The sequence below is a fragment of the Gopherus flavomarginatus genome, chromosome 6 (assembly GCF_025201925.1).
Source record: "Gopherus flavomarginatus isolate rGopFla2 chromosome 6, rGopFla2.mat.asm, whole genome shotgun sequence".
Taxonomy (NCBI): domain Eukaryota; kingdom Metazoa; phylum Chordata; order Testudines; family Testudinidae; genus Gopherus; species Gopherus flavomarginatus.
Genome location: NC_066622.1, coordinates 85,511,540 through 85,524,018, shown reverse-complemented (window position 1 = coordinate 85,524,018; position 12,479 = coordinate 85,511,540). Strand labels below are relative to the sequence as shown.

General features: G+C 40.7%; 1 protein-coding gene across 10 annotated transcripts in view; it reads left to right on the top strand.

Moving 5' to 3' along the window:
• Window positions 1–12,479, top strand: part of PARG (poly(ADP-ribose) glycohydrolase) — a 131,586-nt gene that overhangs the window by 105,376 nt on the left and 13,731 nt on the right. For 8 of the 10 annotated variants that reach the window (XM_050958570.1, XM_050958567.1, XM_050958564.1 and 5 more), the window contains 3 exons: window positions 252–399; window positions 10,718–10,796; window positions 11,636–11,744. In XM_050958570.1, coding sequence (XP_050814527.1) covers window positions 252–399; window positions 10,718–10,796; window positions 11,636–11,744 — 336 coding nt within the window. Of the gene's footprint in view, window positions 1–251; window positions 400–10,717; window positions 10,797–11,635; window positions 11,745–12,317; window positions 12,436–12,479 lie in introns of all 10 variants that reach the window. The other 2 variants (XM_050958569.1, XR_007775087.1) reach the window with 2 other exon arrangements.

The window sequence follows — 12,479 nt, the reverse complement described above, 5'->3', positions numbered from 1 at the left end:
CAAACCACCTTTTCAATTAAACAGGGGCAACTCACTTTCTTTGTCAAGCCGGACAGAGGTCCCCACCACTTAATATGTGGTGAGGGCATGGTGGCTCAGTCATGCTAGTTGCATTTCTAAATGCAAGTAGCCAAACAAAACAAAGGCTGAACAGAAAGATGAATCTCACGCCACATTTATTTACCTTATTAAAGAAAGGATGTAAAGATGTTTGCCTATTCTGTAATCATCTAGGACATTTTTTCTACCAGGTTGATTTTGCAAATCGTTTTGTTGGAGGTGGTGTCACTAGTGCAGGACTGGTACAAGAAGAAATTCGTTTTTTAATCAATCCAGAGCTGATAGTATCTCGGCTCATCACTGAAGTCCTGGACCACAATGAATGTCTTATTATCACAGGTTAGTCTTTGTTAACTCTGTGCAGAAAGTGTCAAATACATATCTTCCCATTATATATGGAATCAGTGTGGTGCCAAGAGATTTCAAATGACCTCTTCAACATCACAGAAGCTCAAGCACTGTCAGCAGTCATATACATACCCTGATTTATTCATGCCATTTTTCTCTTAGATCACAAATTTTAAGTGTCCTGCGTATCTATCTCCTAGTCTTCACACTCATTGTAATGCTGTTTGTTGATATTTTTCTTTGTGCACAGTTCTCAAATGAGTAATTATTGTGATAAGAGATTAATGGTCTAATTATGTTCCAGTGTGAGTTTATGCTAAAAATCCCTCTGACTTCAAATAACTCAGGAACAGGCTTTGTAGTAAAAGCAAACCGCTTTTGAATCTAATGGTCTGATTGTAAATTCCTCTTAGGGTCTGCTGTGACTGTGGGTTTCTTGAACTAAAATACTAAGATTTGATATTGAAGTTAATAGTTATGAAGGTTATTGGAGATGTCTACCCTGCACAGTTATGTACAGAATATTCACTGTGCTCACAAAGTTCCGTCTTAGTAAATCACGAGCCCAGTGTAAAACTTGAAATGGCTTCTTTTGGAGGTAGTCTCTTTTTTTGTTATGTTAATATTGTGGTCAAGAATAGAGTGGCTCTTATCAGGATGGTTTCATTATTAGCATATCTAGGAGATCCATAGGATTCAACATGTGAGTCAACAATGTGCCCTTGTTGCCAAGAAGGCTAACGGCATTTTGGGCTATATAAGTAGGAGCATTGCCAGCAGATCGAGGGATGTGATCATTCCCCTCTATTTGGCATTGGTGAGGCCTCATCTGGATTACTGTGTCCAGTTTTGGGCCCCACACTACAAGAAGGATATGGAAAAAATGGATAAGAGTCCAGCAGAGGGCAACAAAAATGATTAGGGGGCTGGAGCACATGACTTATGAGGAGGGGCTGAGGGAACTCGGATTATTTAGTCTGCAGAAAAGAAGAATGAGGGGGGATTTAATAAGTGCTTTCAACTACCTGAAAGAGGGTTTCAAAGAGGATGGATCTAGACTGTTCTCAGTGGTACCAGATGACAGAGTACTGGTCTTAAGTTGCAGTGGGGGAGGTTTAGGTTGGATATTAAGAAAAACATTTTCACTAGGAGGGTGGTGAAGCACTGGAATGGGTTACCTAGGGAGGTGGTGGAATCTCCTTTCTTAGACATTTTCAAGGTCAGACTTGACAAAGCCCTGGCTGAGATGATTTAGTTGGGGATTGGTCCTGCTTTGAGCAGGGGGTTGGACTAGATCAGGGGTCGCGAGGGTATGACATGGGGGGGTTGCAAGCTGTCAGTCTCCACCCCAAGCCCAACTTTGCATCCAGCATTTTTAATGCTTTTAAATATATAGAAAAGTGTTTTTAATTTATAAGGGGGATCGCACTCAGAGGATAACAATGTGAGGGGGGTCACCAGTACAAAAATTGGAGACCCACTGGACTAGATGACCTCTTGTATTCTATGATTAACTGATATGCAGATTGTTAACAACTTGTTTGTTTTGCATAGTAAGCCTTTATATTTTTTGTGAAATTGTGAAATTTATCCTGAAGGAGTCCAAAGCACTTCACTGCCTTTAAAAGCAGTCCACTCACTTCATCTGTCATTTGATGTGCTGCTACATCTGGGCTGGAAAATTACAACTGTTTTAATGTTTGCAGAGTTGTTTTAATAGCACACAGCAATGTATGCAACAATTTAGGAAAAGGCTTTAAGAGTTAACAGTTTTTCTGTGAAGAACACAATATGAATATACAAACAGATCTAAAACTATACAGGAATATAGTTTCCCAAACATGTATTGGCCAAGATATCAGGGATAAAAGGAGAATATTTATACTTAAGTTATTAATTTAGGGTCTCGGCTCTTACTGAAGTCTGTGCAACGGCTCCCATTGACTTCACAGGGAGGTGGACCAGGCCTTAGACATGGTCTAAATATTATGGAGCTTTTATTATTACTGGTAGGAAATACCAAACTAACTATAGCCTGCAATATTTTTCCCTACTACTATTTCTTTTTCTATGGCCTAATCTCAAATTTCTTCATCTGTCACTGTATGAGACAAAGAGCAGTGGAAACAAAATGAACTAATAGTTTGCAATGTTTTTGATTTTTTTAAAATTTGAATGTGGATTTGAAAATATTTCAGTTAGGTTTATATTTCAAGTTGAAGTTTAAAAATGGTACCATAGTGCATGTGTTTTTAAAAAAACACATTGTGTATTTCCAGAGAAAAAGGCCAGTATACATCATAGAATATTTTTGTGAATAAGCTACTAAAAAATGGCCAACAGCAGGCTGACAAGAGAAATAAAACTCATTTATTACACACAGGTCTCTGGAGACTCCTAAACAGTCTCCACACTAATTTTAAGATTTAACTGAAGAGCACTGCAAAGAAGAGTCAGTAAGTAAAAGCCACAATCAGTCACCATTAGCAAATACTTCTATTTTGTCAAAAAACAGTTTTCCAATTCCTTCCTGGAATCAGCTACATTTAACCTGATTAAAGTGGGAGATTGAAAACTCAGTCTGAAGAAAGAAATTGGCTTATATTCACCACAAAAAGAAGAAAAATCAATCAACACAAAGAGCAGAGCAGAACAAGGCAATCCAAGAAGTCCCTATCAGACTGTTGATTTTGCAAGTTATTTAGACAGAATATGCTCAGGGTCTGCACAGTGCCTGGAATATGTTGTTTTGACGCTGTTTACAGAAATGTGCAGTCTGTTACACCTTTTAGAATTTGGAGTTTGCTGTTACTCATGTTAATACAGTTTCTAGCACCAAACCAGGATGGATTGCATCAGGTTTCTGAGCCCCAAAGAGTTGAAGGGAGGCGGAGCTGGGGCTTTGAGCTATGTGGGGTTTCCCGCAATAATGATGTGCTCAGTTGATGGCTTGAATAATCTGCATCACTGGAAAGGTAGACTGAGAGATCAGGAGTAGAAGATGAGTCTGTCGGGGATCTGGGGATGGGGAAGGAAGGTAGAATCTCTTTTGGGCAGAGAGGAAATCAAAGTTGGTGTGAGAGGTCTACAGTTGAATGGAACCCAGCTTCCCTTTAATTTTAAGTCAGACCAGAGGTTAAACTGATAAAAAAATGAATCAGTTTATATTACATCTAAACACATATTTGATAAAACCCCTTGAAAGAATATTTAATGAAAGAATGTACTCATACAAAAGAGAGTTTAGTACAATATCCATTTTTCACATTCTGTTGTACTCTGAAGCTTTGTTGTGTTACTCATTTTAAATTTGATTATCTTATATATAGTTGTGTCAGTAGGCAAATATCTTCAGGAATATAGGTCATGTGCCATAACACATTTGCTGTAAGGTGATATAAGTTTCAGGTTCTCAGTCAAATACCTTGTGTTAGGCACTAACAAGGTTAAAGCACTGAATTACTTCCTCTCCACAAAGGGTTAGCTCTTCCAGGTTAAGGTTACTAAAAGAGATCGTAAAGAAAGAGTCCTCCCAAGAGAAGTCTACATCTCTGGATATAGTAAACAAAATTTTGGGGCAGCTCGCCATTCACCTTCACAAATGCAAGCATTTGTTGCTAGGGTCAAACAAGCGTGACTTTTTCATTCAACCAGTATTCTCCCAATTTTTTTTTTCAATCCACTTTACTTTATTATAGTGCCTTCTAATTAATATCTGTGATGTTCTGCTCCCTTAATGGAAATGGCCATTTCATCATCCTCATTTGATCCCTGGCTTTCTTCCATCCTGGTTCTTAGGCAAGTCTGCACTGTATGCCACTATCTTCCTGATAAATTACATTTTTTCTATGATGCATCTTGACGCAGTGGCCTAATGGATGTAACTGTGCTACTCAAATTTGCAGAAGAGTCTGAGAAATTGGAAAGAAATTAAATTTGTTCTGATTGTGCAACATCTGGTTGAGATCATCACTGTAATGAATATGAAATTGGTCATGCAAACAAAGTAGTTCTTCAACACACAGAGAATTGTCTGCCTACAGAAATGTTAGAGAGAATGCTGGAGATTCCAGTGATATATTTCTACTATATTTTCTTGTTTAGATTATTATACCACGATTGCCGCTAACAGACTGGTTTCTACTCAGATTGTGAACAAGTCCTGATGCTCTGAATTCAGCCTTTTTACCATTTGAGACCAAGTATGTTCAACCAAAGTAAAAACAGGCTGCTTATTCTGCTGCTTTACTGGTTATGAGTGGTACTAACCTTCCTTCAGAGGGTATGATGTTCTATCCTCTTCTATTCAGACACTGTGGGAAAAAGAGGTGAGGCAGTGCCCTTTTCCTCCTCCCCTATAGCTCAGTAGTTTAATTTACATGGCTAGATCCTAAGAATAGTAAGATCCTGAGTCCTTATGTTGTTTCTAGTAACATACACAGTTCTTTTTAGAGGCTCTAGCATATGGCAAGCAGAGTTTTCCTCGACTTCTGTAATTCATAGAAGTGCTAAAGAAGATATATTCTTTGCTACTTTAGTGTATCTGATTTTTCTCCTTTTAGAAGTACCACTCTCATCTTATTTTGTAGCTTGTCCTCTGAATCTTGGCACTCTGCCTACATGTTTTGTTTCTTTCGTAGCTCTCGTTCTCTTGGTTGTTTTCTGCTTTGTAAATGGCAAATTATCCTCCTGCATTTCTCTACTTATTGTTTTTCCCTAGTGTTCTGCAGTGTGCTATTGTGTATACTTTCATTTGAATTCAGATGTTGGAAATGCTAATCAATTAACCTGAAAAATAGGGCAGAAGGTAAAGTAGCCTCTGAAATTCTCCAGAAATGGTTGCAGATCAGATTCTTTTTCCAGCCTCAGCTTGAAAGCCTGAGAGTCACAGGCAAGACTACAGCCTGTCAAGTACACCTCTACCCCGATATAACGCTGTCCTTGGGAGCTAAAAAATCTTACCGTGTTATAGGTGAAACCGCATTATATTGAACTTGCTTTGATCCACCGGAGTGTGCAGCCCCGCCCCCCTGAAGAACTGCTGTACCACTTTATAGCTGAATTCGTGTTATATCGGGGTCGTGTTATATTGAGGTAGAGGTGTAATAATTTTTGTCTATCTTTCCAGAGTTTCATTTATGAAAATCAATGGTTTTCATTAATGCTGGGTTTCTGGGACATGAGTTTAAATTTTGTGTGATTTCTTTGAGCCTGTTGCTGATTAATTCATCTCTTCATACTTTGGTCATCAGAAGTTGAATTTTCATAAAAAGCAAATGAAAATGACCCTTTAAAAAACAAAACTAATACTTCTACACTCATTAAAAAATATGGTATAGTTTCTAATTTCTGATAACCCAAGTGCTTTCCTTCTAACTGATATACCTGAAGGGCACATTTTCTTCTCAAAGTTGAAGGTTTCCCAGGCTATGCTGACAGAGAGCTGTCAGCTCTCTTTTGCTTTTCTTGTTGTTTGCGCAGACATTTTTCCCAGGCATATGAATAAATATTAATTTTAAGCGAGTCAGGAACAGCCTGTATTGAAAGCTGATAGTCTGTATGTGTCAAAATAAGGTTTGTCTTTTGTATTTAGTACTTTATAAACTGTACACAATTATGTCTTTTCTGTGTGCTTTTGTGTGTATATGAATGACTGAATGCACTGTCCGTGCCAGTTTCACTTGCGTTTGTGACTCTTAACATTTTTAATGGTAAGCATACTCTTAGGATATGTCTACTCTTCAGTGTAAGTCTAGGGTTAATGGGACTTGAGTTAGCTGACTTGTGGGAGAAACTCTTGGGCCTGAGCATCTACACTGATTCTTAAACCTGAGCTAAGACTTTCTAACCCAGGCTTGAACCTGGGGCTCTGGCATCCACACTACAGTACGAACACCCGAGTCAAACTAATCATATCCCAGAGTCCCTAGTGTCCTCCTGAATTGTGACTTCTCTAGCCCTTTCACCATGATGCACTATGGGAAAACTTTACTTCCTGCCCTGCATGTTACAGGATGTTTGAACAGCCTACCAACACAGCTGCTGAGGAATGATTTTGGTCTGTATGCTCCCAGCTAAGAGCCAGTAACATGGAGGAGGTACCTTCTGAAGAACTTCTCTTGCTTGTGCTTTCACTCATGTGTCAGGAAATGGGCAAAGCTTCCGTGAGGCACTTGTGGACTTTTTGACAGCATTTTCTGACCCACCAAAGGTACCTGACTGATTCCATGATGAAGGAGGGGGGAGTACCCTGGCATGGCAGACTTGCACTCCCTTATGCTGCTCAATACACTCAATAGCCGCCGATGCCCCCTATATAGACTGCTGCTTCTAGCGCAGGGCCATAAGCACAGACTGTAGGGATCACACTGTCATGCAGACCTGGGATGACGAGCAGTGGGTCCAGAGCTTTCACATGAAGAAAGCAACATTCTTGGAGATTTGTGAGTGGCTTGTCCCCCTCCAGCATAAAGAGACATGAATGAGGTCACCCTGGCCAGTCCAGAAGCAGGTCTCTATAACTATCTGGAAGCTGGCTACCCCAGACTGCTCTAGGTCTGTTTCCAGCCAGTTTGATGTTGGAAAGTTGACTGTGAGTAAAGTGGTGATGGTGGTTTCTGAGGCAATCAGGCATGTGGTTTACCCCAAGATGGCAGGCATTAAAGATATTCCTGAAGTAATTGCTCGATTTGAGACTATTAGGTCTTCCTAACTGCGCCAGGGCCACTGATGGGACTCATATACCCATTGTTTGTCCTCGTCAAGGAGCACATCAGTACATAAACCAGAAAGGGGACTATTCCATTGTTATGCAGGCACTGGTGGACCACAGAAGCTGATTTATGAATGTCAATGTGGTTACACTGGAAATGTGCCTGAGTTTTTCACCAATTGGGAGTCTATGTTGATGGACAGTCTGGGACACTATTTTCACCAAATGACATTGTCATAAATGGGGTTACTGTCCCCACCATTATTCTGGGGGACCTCACGCACCCTCTTTTTCCTTGGCTTATGAAACCATACCCTGATTTCAGAGGCCTTGGCAAAACAGTGTGCATCTGGCAGATTAAAATTCTGTTGGAGGTGTCTGCAGTGTCATCAGTACAGTCCTCATTACTGTGGCTTGCTGTGCTCTTCACAATCTTTGTGAAGCCAGAGGTGAGCCATTTCTCCCTGAATGGAGCTATAACAGCAAGGGGTCACTGAATCCATATACTCAGCCAGAAAGGGTGCCTTCCACAGCTGGAGCTGGAGGCACCCAGACGACAGAAGTCAGGGGTGCTTTGTGCTCCCACATTATGGACTTGCATGGCCCAATGGAAGAGAGGAGGTACTACCTCTAAGTGTGTGTTTGTGGGTGGGAAAGGGGCTAATTAATTTGAGGGGAGGGGTTCAGTGCTTGGCAGGATTGTGGGCTTGATTGCCATACAATGTACTTATGAATAGAACCCTGTGTGGATACAAAATTTGTATCTGAATCTGATCTGTGATTCACAAAAATGATCCGCAGATATCTGCATTCACGGAGGCGGATATCTGAGGATATAAAGCAGATATCTGCAGATATAAAATGTAGATCCGTATCCATCCATCTGCAGATATAAAGCAGATATCTGCGGATTTGCCGGGCTCTATTTATGTGGGGCTGTGTGGATGGATCACCTTCTAGGTCAGGAGTGGGCAAACTATAGCCCGGGGGCCATATCTGGACTTCCAGATGTTTTAATCCGGCCCTCAAGCTCCCGCTGGGGAGTGGGATTGGGGGCTTGCCCCACTCCACGAGGCTCACGGAAGCAGCGGCATGACCCCCCTCTGGATCCTACACATAGGGGCAGCTAGCTGGATCCGGACGCTGCTCCCGCAGCTCCCATTCGCCGGGAACCACAACCAATGGGAGCTTCAGGGGTGGGGCCTGCTGATGGGGCAGTGCGCAGAGCCGCCTGGCTGCACCTTTGTGTATAAGATGGAGGGGGGACATGCCACTGCCTGAGGTAAGCGCCGCCCAGAGCCTGCACCCCTGACTCCCTTCCATGCATCGACACCCTGCCCAAGCCCTGATCCTCCTCCCACCTTCTGAACCACTCGGTCCCAGTCCAGAGCACCCTCCTGCAACCCTAACCCCTCATGCCCAGCTCCACCCCAGAGCCCGCACCTCCCCAGCACCCCAGCCCCCAATTTCATGAGCATTCATGGCCCGCCATACAATTTTCATACCAGATGTGGCCCATGGGCCAAAATGTTTGCCCACCCCTGGTCTAGGTTCATATAAGGAAGTACTCAAGTGTGAATTGCTGTACCTAACTGCATAGAGGACTACAGTTTGTTTAGTAATCTCATTTTCTGTGGCTTTATTATATGGGGGCTAGTAATACTGGCTATTATAAAGGTTGCCTAACATTTACCATTAAAAGACCCAGTTCAAATTGTTTATAACTTTGACAAACTTTAACCATTCGGGCTGAAATTTTCCATGCTGGGTGTCTGTCTGAAGGCTGATTTTTTGAAAAAGTTTGGCCAAAAAGATTGTCATTTTAGAGAACGTAGCCAGGAAAAAATGTTGTTTTGCACTTATTCAAAAAAATTCTTGAGACCTTTTCTTGAAAGGCCGTAATACCCCCAGGCTTTGGAGCAGGTATTTGAAGTTTGCAGAAGGTGTCTTGTCTGCTATCTGGACTGCTTATTTGCCTTCCCCCCTAGATGAAATGAGCATGCTCCAGCTCCAGACTGCGGGTCTCAGAAGGACTTTTTCTGTAATTTGCTCCCAGTTGCTCTGAGCTGAGGTGGGGCCAGGCACCAGAACTGAGAGCAGGGAAACTCTCTCCTATGCTGTCAGTGACCCCCTGCTTGCAACCAGGCAGTGTGGAAGAGGAAGCCATTGAATGCTGGGAGCACTTTAATGTTACTACTGAAGACATGCCCTAAGAGTGCAAGTAGGGGTAAGGGCATAGCGGTAGTAGCAGTCAGGGGTCTCAGGTCCAAGATGACACACATCCAGTGCAAGGCAGCCCTAGAACAGATGTATTGATTTTAAGGTGTGCAGTCTGGTTTCCCAAGGCTCCCGTTGGGGTGATGCAGCTCTGGCACAGGGCAATAATAACTGCTTCATTCTGGCCCTTACACCTTCATGCATTTTCTAGACTTTCTTTCAGAGAAATTTATGTTGCCCTGTGAAAAGGTACTACTGTCTAAGATCTCATTTTCCTCCTCTTACTGTGTTTCCTTCATTAGGGGTATCATTCCAGTCTTTCAGTGAATGGTGCTTAATACGTATGCTGAATAGTGGAGTATTTTATTGTCATTGTAATATGTATGCGAGTCAACTTGTTTCAGTGTCTATGTACCTGTGAACCTACTGCCCATGTAGGTCCTGGTCTAAATGAATTAATCATTCATGTCATGTTAAGGAGTTGAACTATATATTAATGGGTTCTAATATGTTAAACCTTGTTTTTATATATAAGATAGGTATATATAAAAGAAAAGTTTGACATGGAATTTCTGACCTTTTGAACAATATGCCTTTTGAACATTGTCAGATTGTTAAAATTCAGGAAAATATTCTTGCTGGTATGAAAGAACAGTCAACTATTCTGTGCCCATCACAGAAAAAAACGACAGATGATACACCCTTATTTTGGTCTTCTGTGTTAATCAAGCATGACAGCTCCCTTCCTCATAATAACGCTGTCAATGCATTACAGTAATGCTAACCAGACACTTTTCTCAGTCTTTTCTCTCTACTAAATTTTGCAAGCTAATTTTCTTTCCTTGTGTCTCAAACAAAAAAAAACCCTGTCGGTAAGGCATCTGATCTCTTTGTTAAATAGACATTTACCAGTAAAAACTTGAAGGAAAAATAGTTTATTGGAAAAATTCTGTTGGATTAACTCATGTCCTTCCATTCTTCCCCATTCTTCTCCCCCACCCCCCAAAAATTAACTTGCTACTCCCAAGATCTGCAACCTTAGCCATCAGCCTGGTGTCTTTCCTGTTGAATTTCACTCTGGACTGGGGAGGTTGAGAACTGCAGGGAGTTAAATATATGTTAGGACTTGTGGACACAGGTAAAAGAGACTTGCAGTTGTGACTGCCTGTGCTGGACACTTACTACCCCCTGTGGAAAAGAGACTCATGTTGATTACATAGGGTTCGGTTTGCCTCTTTATTTTCATATGTAGCTCCCATTAGTATTAACATAAGTTGCACATATATTCAGAGGAGTGAAGACTCCTTGGAGGGAGGTGATGTATTAAGAAGAGAAACAACTGCAAATTGCATGTGTAACATGACAAATGCTTTATTTCAGGTACTGAGCAATACAGTGAATATACAGGCTATGCAGAAACATACCGATGGGCGAGAAGCCATGAAGATGATACCCCAAGGTAATGCATTCAGTGTGGAGTAGCTGAGATCATTTTTACCATTAAAGCTTGGCCTATATTTCTGAAAAAAGAGTAAGGAAACTCTCATGAATGTTGAACTGCAGCTCTCAGCGCACTTTTTAGCTTCTCTTTTACAGATTTGACCAATTGGGTTTTTTAAAACTGCTAGAAAGCATGTAGGTGCTTTGTTATAGATAAGACCCATATATTTTATGGCAGGGCAATTTACTACAGAATCTGTTATAGTTTAAGGTAATAAACTAATTATTCATTAATTTAAAGCTGTTATGGTTCCAAAGAAAGCCTTTCAAAGAGGAACCAAGTGCAAACTGTAACAGTATTGTCTTCCTTAGACTGTACAGTTTGCAACTAGTTCTGAGAGGCATAAACTGCATCAATTCAGAGAGGGTGCTAACTCTGAAATCTGATGAGTTTATTTTACAGTTTCACTGCTGAGCAGTACCTCGTTAGGTGCCAAAAGCCACAGCTACTTATGACTCCATTTTATATTCTCATAACTTCTACAGTGTAGTTACGAGTCTGCAGTACAAAAATATCTGTAACACATTGAAAGGGCTTTTTTATGGCCTTCATCACCATGATATCAGTGCTTCACAGACATAATGAATGTGTTTTCACATCACTGTGAGGTAAGGTGGTGCTATTGTCTCCACCATGTTTGTGTTTCAGAACAGGTAATTGTAGCTTAGCTTACTGAAAGAGTTAACCTGCTAAATCAGTTATAAAGCTTTGAGCCACACTTCAGTTCTTGGAATTGTTTCTTTGACAATATATTATTGACTACACAAAATTTTGCTGTCCTCCTTTTCCCAACGTAGGGATGAATGGCAGAGGCGCTGCACTGAAATTGTTGCTATCGATGCATTTCACTTCAGACGTTTCCTTGATCAGTTTGTTCCTGAGAAAATTAGAAGAGAACTCAACAAGGCCAGTAACTTCTAAGGACCATTATTTACAGCCATTTCATTAATGTTGGAGTTATGCTTTCCCATAGTTCTTGCAACATCAGCAACTCCTTTGAAGGGGACATCTTGTTTAATTACAGTATCGTTTCATAATAGGGTATCCATCATATTTTGCAATAGTAAGATTAAAGTTTAAGCATGCCAGATAGAATGTTTGTTGGTAAATGGTTACTGTCTTGGCATACATTTTTTAATTTTCTAAATGGAAACTAATAGATCTGTCCAAATCTTCCCAATAACGTTTTTCAAAAATTCTAAGGCCAGAACTAAAAAGTTACCACTACCAATATTTCCTGCAATTTATATTTGATTGGTTAACTGTAATGAATTTAGTCTGCCCTAGATTTTAAAGAAACCAAAAAAAAGTACAGTACCTCATATTTTTATAGATTGATGGTTAACAATACTGATATTGTTTCCTTCTCTTTCCCCATCTCCCCCACCCCTGCCCGCAGTTTCTAATTCATGACCAGATTCTGGACTAATTTTTCCTCTTCTAAATGAGTATCCAACTTAAGTTTCTATTTTCAATCAGACACTGGAGAGGGAAGTCTCCTGCTTTATTATGGATCAGATCCTAGCCTCATCTAGAAACCAAGTAAACACTGAATTCTGATGATACTCTACATTCTTGGTATACTTTCCTGCTACAGGTATCTTTAGCTGCAACTTTTTTTTTTTTAATAAACAAGACAGG